Genomic DNA, 24,084 nt, shown 5'->3' with positions numbered 1-24,084 from the left:
ATCAAATGTAAATTATTATTCACTTACTTCTATTGTGTGTTTTTACAGACAGAAGTGTGTTTTTCTGAATGACGGTTTGTCTCATTTATCCACAACAGCACATTGCTGGTTACCTGGATACTAAAACTGTCTGTCACCGCCACCTGAGGGCTGTGTGTGTGTGTGTGTGTGTGTGTGTGTGTGTGTGTGTGTGTGTGTGTGTGTCAGAGAGAGTGACAGCAGCTTGAAATGTTCTCATCAGATATATATATTTTAAAAACAAATGGAATTCTAAACCAAATATTAAGATTTGAGAGTAAAAATCTGAACTTTTCTCTTTTGAGTGACGACATGTTTATCTCTTTATCTCAACCCTGAAAATCTACAGCTCTTCAAAGATCTGATTTTTTTATTTTATTTTATTTTTTTTTTTAGATTTTGTAACTGCAGTTGAAGTTATTAACAGATGCAACACGGTGGCTTTCGGGCGTGTCGCTGCGAGCTGTTTTTAATCTGGCAGCACTTTGACAGCGTTTGTTTTCATTCACAGGGCGCCGTTGTTGTTGTGTCTCTCTAATTTTTGTGTAATCCTGCTGAAAATCAATTGAAAAATATATATATGTCAAATCGTAACCTCCAACAATAATGGAAACCTTCGATGTCCCAGACTGTACTGTATGAATTAAAGACCTCGGTCAGTTCTGGGCTAACCAGGGATTTTTTGGAGAACGGGGCTTCGAAAACAACAACACTGACTTGCTTTGCCGTTGGTGACACGTTGTACCATTAACTACCAGAAACTTCTCCAAAGTTCTGCCAACACGTCGCCGTCTGATGCTGTCAGCGCATCAGTGACGTAACTACGGACTCGCTTCAGAAAGACAGCTTCGACCCGCCTGTCACGCCCACTTCAGCGCTCTCAGCCAACAGGACGCCGCGGCAGTGATGCTACATGACAACAGCAGCTGACAGGGTATTGTCTGACTGTGTGTTTGTGTTTACATCAGCAGTCTTCTTATTCGGCTGGTGGATGTCGGAGCAGCTCTCACTGCCGTGTAGTTCTTATTGAGAGAAACCTGCTAAACAGACAGACTGAATAGACACAACACATATATATACAGGAGACTGAAGCCTGTTTGGACGTCCTTCTGCTGAGACGAAGCATGTGGGAGGAGAGCTTCGATACAGAGCAGTAAGTCACCTCTTCAAAACACCGGGGACACTTTTCAGGTTTTATGTGATATTCAGACTGAATCTGATGTTTGCAGCCGTGACTGTGACTCTTCCAGGACCACGACAAGTTCACTCTATTGATCTGTTTTTCTGTTTCTGCTGACAATCGGGGGATATGTTGTAAAACAGAACAAAAGTTGTTTCGGTTAAAAGAAGCAATCCATAAAGCATAACCATAATTCATTTTTTAAAGGTGCAATATGTAAGTATTTCAGTTGAAAACTTACTTACGTACAGTTCCGATGTTTTCCAACTATTTGTATTGTGTTGAAAAGTTATGTACTGAAGTTAGCATGCTAACCAGCTAACCCCCAACAGGTCACAGCTACTGTGCTTGTGGTGTAAACAAAACATGAACAACAACACTCTTAGTAAGCTAACCGAGCTAACTAGCATACACCAGCTACAGTTAGAATCAGTTCCTCATGATATGCCGCCTTATTGTGAGTAAGCGTTGGACTACAAATTTGACAGGTGGTCAATTCTGTCATAATGCACCTTTAAAACATTTAAGAGTTTGTGTTGCAGAGAAATCTACTGAAGTTAGCACGCTAACCAGCTAGCCAAAGCGTGTCCTGGTCGAAAGCCTCTAGGCTAGTGGTGTAAACACCATCTGCTAGCTGCACTGCCAACCAGTTAACAGCAGCTAGCTAGCACAGTTGGCAGTAGTTATTGGTTACTGTGATGGTGGTGAATTTGTGATGTTTAGAAGAGGAAGAAGTAAAAACTGTGCTCTACTACCAACTGAAAAAGTTATTGGTTAGCTAGTTAGCCTAGCTCTCTAAATGTAGATTTGTCACAGAAGTATTTAGCTAGCTAGCTAGGTTAGCTATTTCGCTGAGCTTCTGACATCAAAAATATCTTGATGTAAATGGTATAATATGGAACTGTCAAAATCTGAGTTCCTGTTATACGGATTTGCTAGTTAGCTAATGTCAAATTTAACAAGACTGACAATCTGCTGGTGTGTTTGGGTCATTCTTGCGGAGAGAATACAGTTTGCAGTAGTAGTAGGTTTTATAAAATGTGCGTGTCTCTGTGTGTCTACATGTCGACCAGTGAGGTTGGCGGTAAGCTCGACTACTCGCCGGTGTCCTGGCGGGAGTATTATGACGAGATGGAGGACGTGAACGTGGGGCCGGCCGACAGCAGGGACGTCTTCAGGATTTATAAAGCAGGAAGTGAAGGACCGCTGCTGGTTCTGCTGCATGGAGGAGGACACTCGGCTCTGTCCTGGGCCGTCTTCACTGTGAGTACCTGTACAGTCAGCTGGTTGACTAAAAGTCTGACAGGTTGATTGATTAACGGCGGCTACATCCTGAATAATATCTGTGTTTTTTTCTGTGTTGCAGACAGCCATCACCCGCAGAGTGAACTGCAGGGTGCTCGCCATGGACCTCAGGGGTCACGGTGAGTAATGTTTGTCTTGCAGATTCAGTCAGGTTTAAATTATTTGTTTCTGAGATAGTAGACTGTGTTTGATCTGGTCTGGTGGCAGTTATCAAGTCAGGTTTCTCTGCCACTGAACAAGCGAGGAGTGTTTAATATCAACATATTTTATCAGTCTGGTTTCTGGGTTATCCTTAATTTTCAATGTCTAATACTGAATTACCAGAGACATTGAGTTGTGTTTTTACAAGATTTGTTTTTTCTTTATTAAGGTGACACCCTGGTTCGCCAGTCTGACGACTTCTCAACTCAAACTATGTCCAGGTAACAGCAAACTTACACGTACTAACAAAAATGTTATATTTCCAGCTTCCACTGATCCTTTTGCCTCGGATAAAGTGATTATTAACACCTGCATTTGAAAGCGGGTACTTCATGGAATAAGTATCCCCTAGTATATAAAGTCAGTCAATTTTTATTTATCAAACATTTAAAAATTGTCAGTAGTTCCAATCAAAACATCCTCAAACCTAAACAAATTAATAGATCACCAGTGACTCCACAGCATACCAGCTTCAAACATACCAGACTTTTGTCATATGGGTGCAGATTGGTTAGTTTTAGGATGAGATTGATGTTGATGTTAAAATGGTTGACTTTTGGTTTCACATGGTCTCTTGGGTTTCTTTTCCCTGCCCATCCGCCTGACTTCCTCCTTTGCAGCTGTAATAATTACAACAGCCACAAAACAAGAAACACTAAAATGTGTCTTACTGAGCAGCTTGTGCTGTCGACCTATGGTTGTTGTCTGATGAGGTCAGATGACGTTACAAATGCTGCCACTCCATTAACCAGTACTGTTTCTACCTGCTGCTGTCCTGTTTGCCTCCCTTCAGTGATGTAGCCAATGTGATTCAAGCCTGCTACGGTGAGACTCCGCCCCCCATCATCCTGATTGGCCACGGAGTTGGTGGAGCGATCGCAGTGCATACAGTCGGCAACATGGTGATCCCGACCACCGTGGGCCTGGTGGCTATAGACGTCGTGGAGGGTAAGACAGCGAGAGTATGAGCAGCACACGTACAGAAACATACATCTTGTTTTATAATCGGGACATTTTCTTGTCGTCCTCTCCTCCTGTAGGCAGCGCAATGGAGGCGCTCCACAGCATACAGAACTTCCTGAAGGGAAGACCCAAGTCCTTCAAGTCCATGGACCACGCCATAGAGTGGAGGTGAGCACTTACATTCACACCAGGCCAACACAAACAGTTCCTTCAACCACTGTCAGCGACGACTCAAAGATTAAAGAACTGGAGCACTGACAAGTCTTTTTTCCTCTTTCTAGCGTGAAGAGCGGACAAATCAGGAACCTGGAATCTGCCAAAGTCTCAATGGTTGGTCAGATTAAAAGGTAGGCTGGCAGATTGATTGGCAGATGTCTCATACTGTCTTTCCAGTGTAGGATTAGATCACAGTATGTTCACTTCCTGTCTGTTAGATGTGAGGTGGAGGAGGCCGACACTCTGGAGCAGGCCAGCCCGGTACCAGACGTGGTCGTCGAGCGCAGTGAAGAGTTCTATGATCAGAGCTACGTCAACGACAAAGAGAACGCTGCCTCAGAGGTGAGCCTCAACGAAGGCCAGGTATGAAAACGACCACACAGAAACACTAATGGTAATTGACTTCCATTAATTACAAGTATCCAACTTTCACCCTTATTCATCCTTGATGTCAATCTCTGTGTTATACTGTGCCATTATTGCTTTTCAGGATGCATCATATTCATTACCAAAGAACTTAATATAATAAGTTTACATTGGGACACTTTAAGCCAATCCATTGACTTACATTCATTATAGGATGTCAAATTTTAACATGAACCAGTACCATTAAAATATCAAGTACACTTATTCCAACATGAATCCCAACAACTATGAACTTCAACACAAAAACTCACCTTTGAAGATATAAATGACAGCACTTCCATTGACTTTCATTAATCCTCTTGATGTCAATCTCTGTTTTATACTGTGTTTTATGCTTTCAGAGATGTGTTATATTCATTACAAAATAACTTGTTTTAACAAGTTGTGTCATGAGGTATATGTAATGTGACACTTAAAACCATGTGTTGTGACATGTTCAACAAATCCATTGACTTACATTCGTTATGAAACTCCAAACTTAACATGAACCAGTTCCATTAAATTTGCAAATCCTTTCATTCCAACATTCATCACAACGACAGAAAAACTCACCCACAAAAACATAAAAGACGGCACTTCCATTGACTTCCATTAATCACCTTGATGTCAGTCTCAGACACATCCATAATCATTCATACCTGCAGGAGCATCACTGAAATTCATTAATTTGAAAAGTCTAACAGTGACATCTAAACAGCCCGATTTTCTTCGCCTTCCCTAAGAAGACCTGCCACTGACTTTCATTCACTCCAACGTTTCTGAACTTTTAAATAAAAACACACCTTTATATACATAAATATTACAGCACTTCCATTGACTTCCATTAACCCACAATCATCTAAACACTACCTAAACTCATGAGGTCTATAACAACACTTAATGTGACTTGTGATTCCATTGACTTACATTTTTTTTGCCCACTCCACAGTATAATTTCATAACATGCACACACATGAATGTCTAAATGTTTTCTTCCTGATGTTGTCGACATTATTGTGAAGATTATCAACCAACCACATTGTGTCTCTGTGTGTGTGTGTGTGTGTGTATGTGTGTCAGAGTGTGTACAAGTGGCGTATTGACCTGTCAAAGTCAGAGAAGTACTGGGACGGCTGGTTTAGAGGAACCTCCAACCTCTTCCTGGCTTGCAACCTGCCCAAACTCCTGCTTTTGGCCGGTATGTAATAAAAAGAAAACACACCAAAGTACCAAAGTGTATTCTCACTGGTGTAAAGTGTTACCTTGAAATATGATTTATTAAGTTAACTTATTATTTTGTGCAAGTATTTATTAAAAGAAGTATTTTCACTAACCTGAAGTTGCTTCTGCTTCTCTAGGAATTGACCGACTAGACAGAGATCTGACGATCGGCCAGATGCAAGGTGAGAAGCCGACTCAAAAGTAACAACCGCCATTGTTGTTAAAAGGTTAATCCGACATGACTCACAGACGAGGAAATGCTTTAAGGTTTTATTCACGTATGTTTAGTCTTGTTCCCCAACTTCCTTCCACCGTCTGGCAGCTCTTCAAGACTTGACTCGGACTGATTGACTCAAGTTCTCATAGCAAATCATTTCATGGCGGCTTCTTTCAACATGTAAGCTTATGAGAAAAAGTATTTTTGGGCTGCAGTGTCTCTGAAAGTTTGTTTTAAATCCTGGTGTTCCTCCTGGAGGCTCGACCGAAATTTGAAATTCAGACACATTCAACACAAAATATTTGTTTTTCGACATTTTTAGCAGCCCTCATTTACGTTTCGTCCTCGAGAAAGATGGAGGGAGACAGAAGAAGAGGTTAACGGGACTGATGGGAAATGTAGTCTGAGAGAAACGAAACGCCTCACGCAGAGAAACGCTGTGATTTTGGGAATAGTTGACATATTTCACACTGTGTTTCGACACTGACTGTGAGGGAAAAGGTGACAGGACGTCTTCACACACACACACACACACACACACACACACACACACACACACACACACACACACACAGTCAGATACACCTTGAGGCAGCAGTTCCTCTCCAGAGACAGCTGGTCCTGTCAGTCAACGACCACGCTGGAAGTGACAGCATGGGAGTGTGTGTGTGTGTGTGTGTGTGTGTGTGTGTGTGTGTGTGTGTGACAGACAGTTCACAGTGTGCACCTGTCTCACTGTTCCTCTCCAGGTAGATTCATGATGCAGGTGCTGCCCCCCTGTGGCCACGCAGTGCAAGAAGACAAACCAGAAAGAGTAAGAAGACTGAAACTTAAAGTATTTCTGCTGTCTGTTACTTTAATTTCACGACATTTGAGCATCCATGAATCAAACTGTGTGTGTGTGTGTGTGTGTGCGTGTGTGTGTGTGTGTGTGTGTGCGTGTGTGTGTGTAGGTGGCTGAAGCTGTGGCCTCCTTCCTGCAGAGACACAAGTTTGCTGAAGCCAGAAGAGAAACCAGGAGGTAAAACACTCAGACTCTGTCGTCTGTCGTCGGTCCGGTCGGTCTGTGAACTCTCAGAATCTGAACCTTGTTCTCTCGTTCTGTCTTCAGCTCCAACTCTCTGTCACAGTGACGTCTGCAGGTGAGACTTCAGTCAAACACACACTCGCCACATGAAGCACCTGAGGACGAGGTCACGTTGTTTATCTAAGTAAAAGAACTGATGCTGTTCTACGGAAGCCCAGAGAGGCAAGAAGAGGATTATTTCCTCTGGTGGTCCGAGAACAAAATGTTTTGCTAGAATAAATAATAATAATATCTTTTTTCCAAAGGGAGCAAAAAAAAAAAGCTTTTCATGTGTGAAAATTTTCTTTAATTTTTATAAATCTTTATAAACATTTACAATATTTTATATATTTTCAAAATTATTAATGAAACTATGAAAGAATCCTGTGAGGGAAAAAAAAATATTTCAGAATTTTTTGGTAAAACCAAGTGAATTGTTGAAAGTTTCTTCATGAGGCTGTTTTCTACATAATAGAAACATTCCTCTAAGTCTGATCTAGATAGTTTTCTCTCTTGTGTTTTGCCAGAATAATCTTATATAATCATCTTATAAGATCATATATTTTTTATTTTATTTTACTTTATTATGTTTTATTTGTTTATTATCAGTATTATGTGAGGGGTAAAAAATCTCACATCTTTTTTCATGTCAAATTTTGTTTTGTTTTTCAAGAGAAAAGTTTTTTTTTCATGTGTTTTCATTTCACACACACAACAAAAGTTTTTTTAAGGCTCCTTTTTCTTAATGTTTGTTATTGTAATACTCATTGTGACCACAAGAGGCTGAAGCTCCACCACCTCCTCACCCTGAATCACTCATGTTGTCTCTCAGGGGAGATTTAATCAACACAACATGTGCTGAACCTCATCCTGATGTCTGAGCGGCTTCATGTTACACATGATAATTAATTAATGTAAAAATCTGTTTCTCTCTCTCAGGTGTCTGACCCGTCTGTCCAGAACTGCAGACAGAACACGTCTCCAGTTTTATTTCGCTCTTCGTCCTTCAGCTGCTGATGTCTCCATGTTTAACCCTCCAGATCGTAGACTGACCGTCACTCTGACAGATGTTGTGATCCAAGTTGTTGTAGTTCTGTTGTGTAGTTTGTTATTATTAAACACGCCACACTAAGACAAGAACTCTGAAGTTTGTGTCACTTCCTGTGTCTGAACATGTTCTGTACGAGTAGATAAAACACAAGACGACGTCAACACCGCTGCCTGTGAGTCACTGTCCTCATCATGTATCTTCATCTTGATCAATTTAAAGAATATAAATATGAGCATCAATGACGAAGTGCTGAATTCCTCTCAGAATTCTTACTTTTCCCACAAAAAATTCGAGTAATAAAAATTTCCCCCCAAAAAACAATCCCATAAAATTCTGAAATGTATTCCTTCAATATTTTGACTTTCTGTCCTCAAAATTCAAACTTTTTTCCTTTGGAATTATTCCTCAGTCCTTTAAAAGTTGGATTTTGAACTTTTCAGAATAATCAGAATTCAGAGTTTTTCCTTACACATTTTTTTTTCTTCATGTTAATTAAAAAATAAATAAAAAATTGGAAAAAGTCGGAATTCCAAGCGAAAGAATGTCAAATTTTAGGGAAAAATAACATTGTGACATTCTTCCCACTTGTTTTTTTTTTTTCTAAAAAAAAAAAAAAAGTATTTTCTTTACTTAAAATTAAGATTTCCCACCCAAAAACTTGCCTTTTTTGCCCACAAATCAGATGTTCTGCCTTAAAATTCTTAGTTTTTTGTGATTTTTTTCCCCAAAAAATATTTTTTCAGAATAATCAGAATACAATTTTGACTTTTTCCTTCATAATTCTGACCTCTCTTGAATCTGAAATAGAATGTATGAACATAAAATTACAGACTATTGATTTCGTAAATTAAATTGGAAAAACAAACACAATCCCAACATTCCCCTCGTGTTGTTTTTGTAAAGATAAAGACACCATCAGGCTAAAATAAAAACAAAAACTTGCAATAAAATTTTATTTAAATTCTGTCCTGCATCAGAACACGTGCAACAACTGAAACACAGAAACAACATCGTATTTACACGTGTGTGTATGTCGGTACTTTTGTGTTTGCGTGCACAGGACAACCACACAAACAGACGCTCTGTAAAACAATTAATACCGTAGAAACACACACGACACCGTTTCACACCCTGTTGTTACGTAGCAGAGGAGCTAACATCGCTACAAACACATCAGATCGTCTCTGTCGTCGTCTCTCTGGAAGGAGCTGAACTTTCTCTCTGCGGTGATTAAAATCCTCCCGCAGTTACTGAAATGCATTTGTTGGGATTAAAGTGTATAATCTCAGTCAGATTAGGTGGCTCAGGATTCACCTGCTTCAGGAGAGAGAACAAAAATCACAATATATGGCAAAATATATGGCAGTCGGACTACAAACACGTGATTTGTAGTTTAATGTGGACCAACTAACTTCTTTTTTTTTTTTTACATCTCAAAAAAAAAACATAGAAGAGAGAGAAAACACAGAAGTGAGTGTGAGAAAATAGAAGTAAAAGCAACAAAAGACTCGTCCAGAACCTTCCAGAGAAACAGAGTTAAAGTGCATTATTAACAAAAGAGGCTGAGCAACCAATCAGAACACAGCATCCAGGGAGCGGCGCGCTGGAGAGAGCCAATCAGACGTCATTACTGGCAGTGACACGAGGGTCCCACATCCGCTGACCGAACACCTCTAAAAACACCTAATAATAATAATTAACATAATAATTATAAGTTCTTCTTTGATAAATTATATATTTTTAAGTCCAGTTCTGTCCTACGAAGCGTCGTCACATTTTAAGTGTCAGAAACACAAAATAAAAGCTCACGACTGCAGAATTTAACGCTTCAGAATAAAACACCAGCGCGACAAAACTGCACTTGAGACCAGCTGTAGGAGTTGAAGAAGCTGCGGACGTAAAAACAAAACCAAAAAAAAACAGTTTTAAAGTGTTAACGATGACGTCACTGTAGCAGCTACGCTAACAGTGTTAGCGCTCAGCTGCACGAGCTCGAACGCTGAGGGTGAAAATAAATAACGTCTTCTCAGAACATTTATGGATCCAGACGAGCTGAACGGAGACGTTTCATGTTTCTTCAACACGTCACCTGACTTCCTATCATCAGGAGGAGATGAAGACTGGATTATAAATTCAGGGAGAACTGAATAAAAGATCTGTTTTCTGTTTTCTTTTCATAGTTTTTCAGCTCTTTGGACGATGTTTTATCATTTTAAACAAGTGGTATCGACTCTCTACACGACCTTGGATGCTTAAGAAGAATCACTTTCTGTCCGTTAACTAACGGGTTCAATTTAATTTCACCATAGTAACGCTAACGGCTAACTGTAGCTAGCGGTTCGGGTAACAACACTGAAGAGAAAGTTTAAAAACATAACCAACAAAAGACGTCAAAGTTCTTAAAAGTTACATTTGATCTGAACACAGGCAGACGTACATGTCAGACTTTAAATCCGTCACTTTGCTTATTAACAGACGAGTTCCTAACGAGCCTAACGAGCCTAACGAGGGACCGACGTGCCACAGCAGCCTCAGTCTCCACCAGCAGAACAAGAGAAACGGATCAGACGCGGGTCGAGTTCAGCTCGGCGGCAGAATTTGCAGTCACACAAACAAATCGAGCGGATGAAAACAGTGCAAACATGAAAATAACACCATACTCAATTAAATCCCTTGAAAATAAAGCTTATAAAACACAAAAGAAGTGACTTTAATTAAAACATTATTCACTGAAAATTGGCCAAGACAAGGCGTACAAATCCATCGTCATCATTCATATATTACAGCACATTTACTCTCAGGACCCAGCAGGTTAATTAACTAGTGTTCCAGGTTCTACTGACTGAACTGAGAACTGGGAGGAACGTGAGGAAGCAACCGAAGACGTTCTGGACTCTGAGAGGACGTGAAGTCAGTGACGGCAGCGCTGCGTCTTCATCCAGTCGCCGCTGAGGTTTATTTAATTTGGAGGGTTGATGTCGGATTATATCGAGTCTGCAGGTCGTTCAAATTATTTTTAAAACGAAGTTACGTTAATGCAAACTCGTTCAAAAGGTCTCAATGTTTAATTATTTTGTGTCTTTGATTCAGTTTCAGAAGTGAAATGAAATGAAACAGTTTTCATGGTTAATTGATTCATCGTTTAGTCTGTAAAATGTCAGAAAACTTTGAAAAATGTTCGTCACGTCTGAAACGACGAGGAAAAGTATAAATTCTTCACATTCAAGAAGCTCAAACTGACGATTTTGGCGATTTTCTTCAGCTCGACTAATCAATTAATCAATCAAACACTGATTAGAAGTTTCCATCTTGTTTTTATCTGCATTGTCAACTTGAGTATAACTAACAAAAATTTAAGTGGAAACATAAAAAAAAGTGAAACTGTAAAAAACAAAAATCAAGTTTTGACTTTTCTCAACAAAATTTTGACTTTGAACTTGAAAAATTTCATATTTTTTTCTGTAATTATCAACAAATCGTTTCATAACAAAAAACTCGGTGAATGAATCATAAACTTTTTCTTGCTCCGTCTTCTTCTGTTTAATTCTAATTTTCTTCTTGACATTTTGTTCCAACATCTGCTACAGTTTGATGGAAACACATAGTGACGTCTTTAAATCACTTCTTTTGTACAAAACCAAAGAATAAAATCCATCAAATTAATTTTCTCAGTTTATTAATCGATGAATCAACTAATCATTCTCTAAAGATGAAGTGTTTCCATCTTCCTGCTTTTATGTCTCTGTTCAATTTGAAGGTGAAACAAACAAAATCAGATTTAAAAAATAATAAATTCACAGCTTGACAAACTGATCAATTTTCTTTTGATCGACTAATCAATGAGTCAGCTGATCGCTGCGGCTCTGCTGAAGCGTCGGTCGTCACCGAGCTTCACTCCTCTCAGGTCGTTTTATTAACCAGTGGCGTCGATCAAACGCTGAATGTTCACCGACAAACTTCAGAGTTTAGATTCAGATCATCGGGGTGTTCTGAGCGTATGTACAATCACACAAGTAATCAACAGTTAATCTGCCCGATCAATACTCAATCACATTGAGAACCAGCAGGTGAAGCGAGGAGGGGGAGGGGTCAGTCTCTGCTGCTGGGTGTCTTCGTTACAAAAATAAACGTCTCCTCTGGTATCAAAATAGACGACAATCTTTATCTCTCTTAGTTTTCGGGAAGCTTCACCGGCGCCCGGCGACGCCGCCGCACGCCGGTTTGGCAAAACCGCCTGCGAAGCCGCGCGGCGTCGTGAGTCTGTGGACACGCTTTTCTATTTACACGCTCTGAGCTGAGCAACGCTCGCTGCAGCCGGGAGGCCGTCGCTCGCCTCGTCTCACACGGTGGAGATGTGACACACATGCAGGTTTGAGTAACGCTGAAGTCCAGAGAACCAGCGAGTGAACGATCTGATCCTTGATTGTCAGAGTTAAAGGTCAAGGTTTGTAACATGGCAGCACGAGGCCACGGTGACGGACGCGAGGACGGACAGGAAACACGACAAGGCAACACGATGGACGTGGACAGGGTTCCTACACGACGGAAGACTGAGGAGGAGACTGTGTCCGACCTCCAGCGTCAGCTGAGCAGACACCGGACGCTCCGATGAACACCGTGTTCTCCATCATCTCCGCTCGTTTCAGATCATCCCTGACGAATCTGCTGAACGTTAAACAAGACAACCGTCAGAACTCGTCGTCAGTCGTCTCCACAGTCCGACTTCGCTGTAAAACACTTTGTTCGTAAAGTTCGACGCAAGTAAAACTCAAATAAACTCTGTTCGGTTTAGAACAGACGGTCGTGTTTTCTTTTTGATACAAACTCTCAGAAAAGAAACTTGAAACATCGCAAAAATAATCACACTAATATCTGAGAAGCCTGTCGATGAAATCTAAACCTGACAAAGTGCAATTAAACCAACTTAATGAATCAGCGTTTATTGACATCCGTCTGTCTCGATGAACCGACGTCCAACGAGCAGTAATCGTTATTTTCTCTTGCCAGGTTTTCACAACACTATAAAGGAAACTCATCCAAAGTGACGTCTTTCTTTAACGTGGTGCGATCAGACACCTTCCAACATTTCCTTTAATATCTCAGGGATCCTGATGAGACACATCAGGCGTATTCAGTTGGTCTTTGAGTTTCAACCCGTCATTATTTACACGACTGTTGGGGCCTTTGGTGATGTTGAGGACGCAAACGTGACGATCAGGATCGACAGAGATGTTGTAATAATTTTAGGGTTCTTTCTTACTTTTACGTTCAAACGGACACAAGAAACAAAAAAACAACAGATTCCTCTGATCGGAAAAAATGCTTAAACTCGACTCTGAACTGATCGGGGTGATAATTTGTCGTTACGTCCCGTGAGATCATAAACGATTTAAACATAAGAGGTGGATAAAAGCGTGCGGCGTCTGCTCAGCGGAGGGTTTTCATCGCGTAATGACAGAAACTGTTGAAAGACGGCGGTGCAGCGAAGATTTGTTAACGAGTTTCACACATTTTACCTCAGAATCTGCCTCAGTGGTCGTAGTGATTTCTACATTACGTCAAACTCTTTCCTCAGTTATAGTCTGTGAAGTCCTGCAAACAGTCAGGAGCGTTTCCGTTTGACGCCAGGAACCCTGCGAGGGAAAACATCCGAGGACAGGAAGCGTCCAAACCAAATACTGTCGGAGTATTTTAAAGATAGAAGGCGCCTGGATTTATACAGACAGGCGGAAAGAGAAGAAGAAATAAAACACTGTCGTCGCTGATCAATACTGCAGTCAAACTGTAATACTGCCAAAATAAAATGTCCGAATCATGTGGAGCGCGTGTCCTTTCAAAATAAAAGTCTTCCTTTCCAAAAAACAAGAGTCAGTCACCGTAGACGTCACACACGTCTAGAAAAACAGCGCCAAACAATTTAAAAAAAGAGTTGAAGTAACCACGTGGAATCGTTCCAGGATCAGCAGTTCTCATGTCGAGTTCTGTCAGGTTCTGTTCAGTCGCTCCACCTGAAGACCAGGTGAGAGAATATTCCACAAGCGTCCCGAGACAGGGAGCAGAACAGGCAGAAATACGCAGGTAAGTCTCGACTCTTCGACTGGACTCGTGCTAAAAAACACACCACCGGCTTTCAGAAGCGTTCGTCGTGATTCCTACAGGTTTTGCTGATGAAGATGAGTTTGGATCCTTTTTTTGGCAGCTGACGTCTTCCAGGTCGACCCGGTTTGAATCCAGGTGAGTCTGAGTCGATCACATCAGGAGACGAACGTCGAGAAAAAGATCCACGATATCTGAAGATGAAGGACTTCCTCTCCGTCGCTTCAGGAGTAACAACAGCTGAGGAGACCGAAGAGAAGTCGGGTCGTCTACGTCTACAAACAGCACGAACAGGTTTACATCCTCAGAACCACCTGGTCGGACCGAGGACAGCCACAGGTGAGACACACTGGAAGACACCCATGTTAGCCCAGGTCCGGTCCTGGGTCCAACCGGTCCAAGAGGAGACAATAAAAACGAAGCCAAACCAGGTCCAGATTAGAACCAACACACACGTCCGAAAGAGAAGAGAGCCCAGTGAAGACCAGAACCAGGTCCTGTGTCAGTCTGGTATAATCTGAACCTGATCTGGGTCTGTTTTGGCCCCGGGGGGTTCTGGTTCGGTTCTGTTGGGCTCCTCTCAGGACTTGTCCCCCAGCTGAGACTGCTCCATGGACCCCTCCTCGTCCGAGAGACCCGTTTCCACGGTGATGACCAGGGACGCCACCGAGGCGCTGCTCGCCATCGGCTGCAGCTCGCCTGGAAGACAGAAGACGAGGTTCTGTTGAAAGACTCGACCCAAACAACACTCCAGTCACTTTAAGCCAGATTTAAACTGACTTTACCAAACGAGTAGGGACCGGAGTCCAGAACCAGAACTTTAAATAAAAAATGTCAATAAAGGATCTCTGAACAGATGGTTCCCATAGAAGAAGAGAAATGTTTTGTTGTTGTGACGTTTGATCAAGTGTTGTGTGGCAGAATCACCACCAGGTGTCAGTGTAACACCATCAACAGTGTGTGTGTTACCTGTGTGTGTGTTACCTGTGTGTGTGTCTGTGGTGGCCGTCACTGGGCTGTCTCTCAGGGTGTCGGGGTCCTGGTAGTCCTGCGGGAGTCCCACCCGCCTCACGCCGGGGTCCAGCACCACCGAGGAGCCGCCCTCACTCAGCGTTCCGTCGCTGGACGCCCCGGACACCACGGCCTCCAGCGCCAGAGCCCCGACTCCGCCCACGCCCACCCCACCGACCCCACCAACGCCGCCCAGGGCCAGGTCGTAGTCCAGCGGGAGGTCGTCCAAGCAATCCGCGTTCAGCTGTAGACGAGAGAAGAAGAAGACGGGACAGGGTCAGACTCTTGACTTTTTGCAGGTCTGAAAGTTCAAATAATCAAAAATACTTCAGAGTTCAACAGGAAACAAAAGACTTAAATTAAGTTTCTCAAATCTGCCCGGAGTGAACCCTCCTCACAAACAAATCAATAAAGGATCTCTGAGGATGTTGGTTTCTGTTTCTTTTGAGCGTTTTCAGAATGTAAAGCACGTTTCAGCTGGTTCTGAATTAAACTGGTTGAAATTGGGCCACTTTCAACAGCTTCTACTCTCCGATTGAGATTTTCAAGTAATGACGCAACGCTAAAAACTTGTTAGTTCATAGTTTGAGCTCTTATTTTGATGCTAAAGTGTTCAAACGACATGAATCTGTTAACTGTGAAGAGTTTAGTCAGATATTAAAGGGTCTTGGTGCTGCATCAAACACAAGTTAAAAACATCCTCCCGTGGTTCCTGCGAGACTCACAGCGATGCCGAGAGCTTTCAGGATGTTCATCTTGCACATGGGACACGTGCGATGATCCAGCAGCCACGGATCCACGCAGCTCTTGTGGAACAAATGTCTGCAGAGAGAGAAAACACAGAAGAAGAAATCTGTTATTCTGTTTTCAAACGTTAGACAAACTGCTGCGGGAGAAACACGTCCACATCTGCTTTCACTTTGAGCTGTTACACAAGACCACAAAGAATCTCAGTAAACACCCTTTTTTTTTTTTTGTTTTGTTTTTTATCTCATGGAACTTATTTTGTAATCTGGAGCGTAACAACCGCCGTCTTCAGGACAAACAGAACGTCATTGTAGTCACAACCTTCTTCTTTCCACACGACCCCTCAAAGATTTTTCCGTGTTATCAGTAGAAACAGTTTGTCCTGAGCTGAACTGGTGTAAACAGAGAGCTGCTGCCACTGTGTGATCACATGGAGACAAAGAAGAAGACAACAAGTACACAAAGTCCCTCTGTTCACAACCAGGATCACAACCAGGATCAAATACTCAGGTTTTATTTCATGAAGCCTGTTCAGGAGAACAAAGTCTTCTTCCCTTTTTTGTAAATGTGATGATGTTGAAGTTTTAATCTGATCTCAATAAAAGGCTGAAAAAAGTTTACTGCGAAACCGACACGTTGTTTATTTTTACATCTTCATCATTCTTCCGTGCAGAAAAACATCAGGATTTGAGACTTTCATTTTCAGGGGTTCTCGTTCTCTTCTCTCTTCGTTCAGTGTTTGAGGTACTTTTTTAATAAAGCTGCACTTTCTTCAAATACTATAAAAACACCAAACGTCGGTCTGTTGTTCTTTGGGAATGTCTGATATTAAAAGCTACTTTATGTTCCTTCAGTCAGAACCAGATGCAGTCCTTGTGTTCTGAGTGTTCACCTGCAGGGCAGGATCCGGACCACGTCGTTGGCCTTGTAGCCTTCGATGCAGACGGCACAGTTGTCAAAGTCGGCCTCCGTCTCCTGGTCGCCCTTCCTGATGGTTCGGACCTGCAGCTTGCTGATGGCTTTCTTCGCCGCGTCGCCGAGACGCCGCTGTGGGACGGAGAGAGGAGGAGGTTACATCAGAGCGTACAGTGTGGACAGAAAGAGAAGGAATATTCTGACATTTATATGTGTTTTCTTTTGAATGGATATAAACAGGAACATGTAAACAACAACCTCTCAAATCAAATACATTTTATCATTATATCTTATTTCCTCAGTGGGCTTCACGATCCGTCCTCAGACCCTCGACTGAGTGAAACCTGAGGAGAACCAGAGAAGGGATCCGTCTCCCAGGACCCGTTTGTGTGTTTGTGTACCTGGTTCCGGTCCCGTGCGTTGGCGTATCTGAACCTCTGGATGTAGTAGAAGACGAGCCAGGCGAGCGAGATGATCATCAGCACGATGAAGGAGATGGACACGAACACCACCGACGTCCGGCTGACGTACTTCTGCAGGTTCCTCGTCCCGATGGTGATCGTCATGGTGACCGTCACGTTGCGCTCCAGCAGCGACGCCACCTCGCGGCCCTTTGGCTCCGGGATCATGATGGCGACGACCTCGCCCGTACCTGGAGAGGACGGAGAAGACCCGCATGATCAAACTGTGTTAACTTTTATTGATCCGTGTCATTTTTCTGATTGTGAGGTGAAAGCTGTGTGTTTCTGCAGGCTGATCATCGATCCAGTGAAAACTTCCTCCTGATCACTATGACGACCAGCTCCTCGCCCACCCACCACAGACCGCCTCTCTAAAAATAAACAGTAAACCCCGGCGTGGTGATGACGCGTCGCTCAGCCCGAGTCTGGATTATATAAGTGACTCCTGATCACCGTTCAGATACTTACAGAGTGATTATTGATCTACGATCAGAGAGCAGAACTGATCACAGACGTTCATCTCCTCTTGTTTTCATTCATATCAGAGCTGAAGACTTTGTTCTTCACTGTGCTGGAGCTCAACACACAGCAGCACATCTAACTGAGCTGTTATTCATCTCTACTGTTACAAATATCCTGAAAATTGTAAAAATGTAGGAAGTAAAGATTCACCAGTTTCATAGAAGTCGCTTTGTTTTTGTTTTAAAACATAAAAAAACAACCAGTAATAACATAAAACGGTTCCATGCAGCTTCTTCCAAGTCCTGAGATCTGGAAACCCTTTTTATAAAATTTGAAATCTTCACTGTAGCTTCTAAGCTAACGGTGTTAGCGTGCTCCACATCTGAGCTTGACCGCAAATAACATCTGATCAAATCAGTTTGAGACTTCGATCACACCAGACGAGCTGCACGGAGCCGTTTTGTGTCCTTCTGGCTGCTTCAGTTGTTCAGGACGACGCTGCCTCCTGGTTCGTCGATGATCTTCACGCCAACATTAAAGGTTTGTCGGTGTGTAATCTGAGAGGCGGTCCACACAGCTATCAAAGATCAAGTGTGCGTGAGCGAGACATTGATCCCTGGGGTGTATTTTTAGGCAGAGACCGATCGATTCTGTTGTTGGCTGCTGTTTGAAGGGGTTGGAGAGAGTTCAGCGTCGGCCTGGAGGGAACTGATCCAACACCAGAGTCTCACGTCATTTATTAAACCCTCCATCTGTGATGAAGCTTCTGTCTCTCAGTGAGCTGAGCTTTAACGTGCTCAGTCTGATCCAGATCACATGAATTCACTCGACTGTTGCTGATAAATATGACATACAGTAATCAATTGTTTCCCCTCCTCCTCCGAGGTTCAGTGAGGATGTTTCCGCTGAATCAAAGCAGCCGACACACGTTTCCTCTTCACACCTGCAGCCGGTCGTGTTCACGCGTCTCCGTGAATACAGACGGCGTTGATGTGCGACGTGTTTCCATCGGCGGCCTCAGAGAGCAGCGGCTGGCGGCCTGAGTCATCACCAGCTGCACGCGCTGACCTCTGACCTCTGATTAACATGCGTAGGCGCGAGATCTGTTTCTAAAACATGACAAACACATTTTTACTTCTGCTTTTCCGTCTGCTTCTGCTTTCCTCCTCCAGGCGCCTCATTCATCACTTTCAGTCTGAGTTTCCAGAAATCACACCTGACCGCCGACACAGACTAATTCCTGGTTTTACCAACAGAACAGCTGTAGATATAAACAAACAAACCTCAACTGAAATAAGCAGTTAAATATTTATTTAGAGGGTTTTTCTCTCTATTTTTTACTCAAAATTGACCAGAAAAAACATGGTGTTTTTCTCTCTCTGAGCCCTCGAACAGCAACGTCTCACATTTATCTCCTAATTCAATCACACCGCTGTTTCCGTCTACATAGAAGAAGAAATGCACTTCCAGACATCACTCCTCTTCTGAGATGTTAACGTAGGTTAATGTTGACTTCTGATCACTTTTTGTACATATTACATGTTTTTTATTTAACATGTTGTACTGCGAGTGTTGGGTTTGGGTGTAAATCACAATATTGTCCAGCCAAAATATCCAAATATCTTAACAGTGAGATAAAGTTATAGTTAGATAAAACTGTCCATGTCTTTGTCGCCTCCCATGATGGTGTTTTATGGTTGTATTTTCAGTTATCTAATAAGCTGGAAATCATTGTCAAGTAACAGACGCTCCTGGGTGCTACAGTGAAATATAGAGTGAGCACCAAAAAGATATTAAATAAGATGTTTAGTGCAAAGAATGAATTGTAACCAGAACAGAAGAGTCGACAACATTCAGTCTGTCACTGGTTCACGACTCCAGTAGACTTTCTTTTCAAAATAAAAGCCAGAAGATGCTGTAACAGCTGTTCAATATTCAATATCCTAGAAATATCACATGTGACACCAGATAGTGATATTCAATAATATCTAATATCAGCCTCTCTCAGACGTGAAACCTCGACGTGTCAGTGTTTGTAACAGAGTGGAGGTTTGTTGTTGTGAGCAGCTCTGAACTAATCTGTGGGATGAAGTGAGGAATGATAAACCCGGCTGATTCCACACACACACACACACACACACACACACACACACACACACACACACACACACACACACACACACACACACACACACACACACACACACACGGTGGATTAACACTCATTCACAGCTGACGGGTCGGACCGGACCGGTGAAGCTCCTGGTCCTGATTCTGCTCCAGCACCTCGTGTTTAAACTCTCCTCTTAAAAAGTTCCTTGTTCATGTGTTTTATTTAAATACTGAAACATGTTGAAGGTTTTTCTGCTAGAAAATTGCTTGATGATTAATCAGTTAGCTGTTTGGTTTCTAATATGTCACAGAATGGTGAAAACAGGTCGAGGTGACGTCTTTGTACGACTGCAGGACCTCAAGATATTCAGTTTAGTGTCACAGAGGAGGAAAGAAACCAGGAAATATTCACGTTTAATAAGCTGGAATCAGAAAACATTCACTAACTTTTATTAAAAACTACATGAATCTGGGATGATCTGGGTAAACGCTGGCTCCTGAACGCAGCACAGATTCTATTTCTGGGTGAAATGATTGAACGTGTCTGCAGAAAGACTCCCGGGAGGTTCAGTTCGGACAGAAAACGACCCCGATGCTGAGAAAGCTGATTTAAAGCAAACAGTGATTCTGAGTGTGGGGACGTCCGGGGATCCTGACGGAGTCTCCAGCTGACGGAGAAGCAGCCGTGAGTCTGTTTGTTCTCCGACACACTGAATAACAACAAGCTGAGACTGGAGGAGCTACTACGGCTCACTTCACTCTGTTATGTAACTCAACACTTGATCGGAGCTGCTGACAAACACGATCCGCTCAGCGGAGCGTTTCATGTCTCGGATGTGGACACAGTCGCTCAGGGACTCCCCTGGATGTCAGCGAGCAGGAACACGTCCGACATGTGACTGAATCAGATGCTGTTACGACACAGCAGCACAGCAGGACGCCGGTCCGGCCCTGACAGAGAGCTGCAGTCAGCAGTTTGTCTGCTGGCACCAGGAACTGGTCTGATAACCAGTTCAGACAGACTGGGATCAGTTCAGGCCGCCGGCTCGCCTGACTCAGCGCTATTCTGCAGCTCTGCATTATTCTAATTACTGATTCATCTCCATGTGTCCATTAATAGCTCATCTATGAAACGAGCTGACAAAATGTTCCTCATTAGTTTCATGAGATCTTCAAAGTTCATTTTCTGTCCGATATGTTAATGAACTGTGTCGTGATGTGAGAGCAGACTCAGGTCAGGTTTCACTATATTCTGACTATCTAAAGACAAAATCATTCAATTCAATCAATTAAATCAATTTACAGACACTATATAGATTTTACGATGATGCAAATGATTATTAGTTGCATCTAATAAATGCATAAATCCATTCTACTGATTACTGCTCATGTAAATCACAAAATATAGTATTATTCATTGCAACTTAATAATCTAGACTCTTCTCTTGTATCATATTACTCAGTCTGCTCTGCTGAAAGTAAATGTTAGAGCTGCAGATATGCAATATTCTTATTAGTGATCAGTCTGAAGGTTGAGTTCTTCTATCATTCAGTAAATTACATCTTCAAATTTCTTGTTCTGACTGACAAACAGTCAAAAAGGGAACCTGAAAATGAAATTTATTCAACTGAACTTTGGTGCAAAGTATCAGTCACAAACAGAACAGAACAGCCCTCGGTGATAAAGATACTAATCTGTCACTGGTCTCTTCAAAACTTCAGCTGCTCAGAAATAACCTTGTTATAAATGAAAATAGAGTCAGAGAAGAATCACACGACTGTTTGGTGTTGAGAAAAATATCACATATGATCGCAAATACTGTGATATTCGATAATAACTAATATCGACCCCTACATAGTTTTCATCTACAATCATTGTGGAGGAAATTTATACCAGCTACAGCAAAAATCAGTCGATTAGTTGTCAACTATCAAATCAAACATCAACTATTCTGATAATCACTTAATCTGTAAAATGAGTAAAAATCCTCTGATGCCAGCGTCTTTAATGTGAATATTGTTTTGGTTTTGTTTTCTCCAAGTTGTTGACCAAACAACTAATCAATTAATTGAGAAAGTCACCAACTGATTCTCAGTTAATGATGAAAATGATATCATGATATGTTTAGGCCTTATCACAATATTTACCTTGATATTTTTGAAATGTTCACAATAATAATCATCAGTATTAAGTATTTAATGACTAAGTGGGTAAAGGAAAGTATTAAAATGAGAGAAGAAATCTCACAGGTATATAAAATGGCATCACATAACTGTATCGCAGACTTTAAGACAGGTAATAAACAACACTTTTCACGATATCCACGATCTCAAGCGATAAACAGTCAAGTCGAGACATGTCATGTCAACATGTCAAGATATCGATATGTATCGTATATATCGCCCGGCCCAGTTTAGCCTGACATCTGTAACACTGCGCACTGTAATAATAATAATAATAATAATAATAATAATAATAATAATAATAATAATAATAATAAAGGTGCATCAGTTACCTGGATGGGGCATCGTGATGGTGTCGTTAGCATTAGCAGACCCCACGTTGAAGATCACCACGGCCGAGGCGTTGTGTGCTGCTGCGTGGCGGATCTTGTCCTTGTAGGTGCAGTTGCCCCGGGCTATGAGCGCCACCCAGGCCCCGGCCTGTGCGGGCACAGCGAACCGGGTGTTGGGGTCGCAGGCATGGCGGTCGTGCGGGGCTGCGGGCAGGACCACCACCCCCTTGGCGTCCCGCTTCGGAGAGTGCTCCCCGTACCGCCCGCACTCCGTCTTCTCGGTGCGGAGCTCCGAGGTGGCCGGGTCCACGTAGGTGATGTTGACGAAGGCGGTGTACCACTCCTCCCGCTCGGCCACGGTGAAGTCCAGGCACAGCAGGTGGACGAAGCAGAAGGAGAGCAGCCAGGTGGAGAGGGCCAGGCTGCGGCAGGCCGCCACCAGAGAGCCCGGGGCCATGGTGAGCCTCCGCGGTGAGGGCGAGCCGTCGGTCGGTCGATCCAGTCGGAGGAGCGCAGACGCCTACTCCTCCATGACACCAGCCGACCGACCTGGAGCTTTACCGAATCCGCCTTCCTCGTTAGTGTCGACGCCCTCCGCGCTCCGCTTCTCTTCTCGGCTCCTCTCTGATCTCGTCTCCGTGTTTTCAGCCGCTCCCCGCCGCCGCTCTCAGGCCGCCGAGCAGCGCTCTCACGTTAGCCGACTCCATTTCCAGCACAACAAAAACACCCACGGGACGAGCCCGCGAAACAAAACAGCCGAGGGTACCAACCGCCGCGATGACGACACGAACAAACCACCCCGAAGTGATAAAACAGCATGCAGTGAAATTACTTTTCCACTAAGTTATCAGATAATAAACGCTGAATGTTTACAGCTAGCTAACCGCAGCAGGCCAGCTACACGGCTACACTGCTACATGCTACACTGCTTTGTTTTGACTGGGCCGGAGCGGACCAGTGTGAAGCTAGCGCCAGGCGGACACAGCACTTCCGGTGGCTCAATCTAAAATAAAAGCCGTTGTTAACTGATTTAAACGCTCACACTGTGAAGTTAGCATCTTAAATTACTCTCCGCACGATGACATAAACCCAACCAATATCACATGTCTGTTATTAAGGCGCCTCATCGATTAGATCTTACAAATGCGTGTCCGTTGTACTTTAATTTGAAGGACAGAACGTCGTGTTTCCGCTGTGCGCCTGTGTGATTCTGTCTGACTTGACGCAGCCGTGTGTGTGTGTGTGTGTGTGTGTGTGTGTGTGTGTGTGTGTGAGATCATCCCGAGCGGCGCCACCTGGCGGCCCGGCAGAGACACTGCAGCTGCTGCACGGCCGACAACAAAACAACACTACATGGCTTCTAATCTGACAGAATTAAAGCTTTAAATACACCTTTTGATGCTGTAAAAAATATATATGTATAATAAAAATGAACAGCGGTACACAAAGTGTTCAGATTTGTTGCTATAATCTATAAAATACTTCAGCATCAGCAGAGAAAAATACTTAAAATACCAAGAGTGAAAGTCCTCATGTCTGTATCATTTCACTGGATTATCATACCTTATTATGTTGTAATAATGCAACATGGATTTATGATCTTATTTGCCTCTGAGATGAGCTGGAGTGGAAGTAGAAAGTAGCATAAAATATCAATATTTAAGGGAAGTAAAATATACTTCATTAAATGTAGCAGCAATGGTAATATTGTTGATTAAATTAAAACTGATACAATAAATCGTGTTTTTTCTCATGTCATCTGAATGCTGCATCGTTCACTCCTTGGATGGAGTTAACGTGTGGGCAAGACGACATTTTATAAATTTATATATATTGTTTTTTTTTTAAAGGTGCCATGTAAGAAGCAACAGCCTGTTCTGGTCTGACACTCAACCATCATTATAAAACACAAAATGAGACA

At 42.6% G+C, this 24,084-nt stretch overlaps 2 protein-coding genes across 7 annotated transcripts; one reads left to right on the top strand and one right to left on the bottom strand.

Moving 5' to 3' along the window:
- Positions 1-585: 585 nt before the first annotated feature.
- LOC119026866 (protein phosphatase methylesterase 1-like) lies at positions 586-7,932 on the top strand. Of its 6 annotated transcripts, none has more exons than XM_037111494.1 (14): positions 586-1,171; positions 2,272-2,461; positions 2,565-2,622; positions 2,874-2,925; positions 3,498-3,652; positions 3,745-3,835; positions 3,949-4,014; positions 4,102-4,246; positions 5,369-5,486; positions 5,647-5,691; positions 6,476-6,540; positions 6,680-6,747; positions 6,838-6,868; positions 7,732-7,932. In XM_037111494.1, exons 1-13 carry the CDS (start codon positions 1,143-1,145, stop codon positions 6,857-6,859), a joined length of 1,104 nt encoding a protein of 367 aa, XP_036967389.1. In that variant the 5' UTR covers positions 586-1,142; the 3' UTR covers positions 6,860-6,868; positions 7,732-7,932. The 6 variants fall into 6 exon arrangements, with proteins under 6 accessions (XP_036967389.1, XP_036967393.1, XP_036967392.1 ...); XM_037111498.1 differs by lacking the exon at positions 586-1,171 and adding an exon at positions 1,244-1,414; XM_037111497.1 differs by lacking the exon at positions 586-1,171 and adding an exon at positions 1,550-1,655.
- Positions 7,933-8,764: 832 nt separating this feature from the next.
- On the bottom strand, positions 8,765-23,452 carry LOC119026852 (RING finger protein 150-like). Its single transcript, XM_037111455.1, has 6 exons — positions 22,164-23,452; positions 17,014-17,264; positions 16,590-16,744; positions 15,676-15,772; positions 14,924-15,194; positions 8,765-14,638 (listed from the first exon to the last, which is right to left on the bottom strand). Exons 1-6 carry the CDS (start codon positions 22,618-22,620, stop codon positions 14,520-14,522), a joined length of 1,350 nt encoding a protein of 449 aa, XP_036967350.1. The 5' UTR covers positions 22,621-23,452; the 3' UTR covers positions 8,765-14,519.
- Between the last annotated feature and the right edge of the window lie 632 nt (positions 23,453-24,084).

The sequence above is a fragment of the Acanthopagrus latus genome, chromosome 10, assembly GCF_904848185.1.
Source record: "Acanthopagrus latus isolate v.2019 chromosome 10, fAcaLat1.1, whole genome shotgun sequence".
Taxonomy (NCBI): Eukaryota; Metazoa; Chordata; class Actinopteri; order Spariformes; family Sparidae; genus Acanthopagrus; species Acanthopagrus latus.
Note: the sequence above shows the minus strand (reverse complement) of the source record. Positions and strands in the feature narration are given on the sequence as shown.

Bases quoted from the DNA above. Each gene is read 5' to 3' on its own strand.
- LOC119026866 (XM_037111492.1), top strand. From the start codon at position 2,145: ATGTCAAATTTAACAAGACTGACAATCTGCTG. The intron at 2,462-2,564 runs GTGAGTACCTGT...TCTGTGTTGCAG, and splicing joins TGTCCTGGGCCGTCTTCACT to ACAGCCATCACCCGCAGAGT. The intron at 2,926-3,497 runs GTAACAGCAAAC...GCCTCCCTTCAG, and splicing joins TCAACTCAAACTATGTCCAG to TGATGTAGCCAATGTGATTC.
- LOC119026852 (XM_037111455.1), bottom strand. From the start codon at position 22,620: ATGGCCCCGGGCTCTCTGGTGGCGGCCTGCCGCAGCCTGGCCCTCTCC. The intron at 15,195-15,675 runs GTGAGTCTCGCA...TCTCGTCTACAG, and splicing joins TGAAAGCTCTCGGCATCGCT to CTGAACGCGGATTGCTTGGA. The intron at 14,639-14,923 runs GTAACACACACA...TCTGTCTTCCAG, and splicing joins CACCACAGACACACACACAG to GCGAGCTGCAGCCGATGGCG.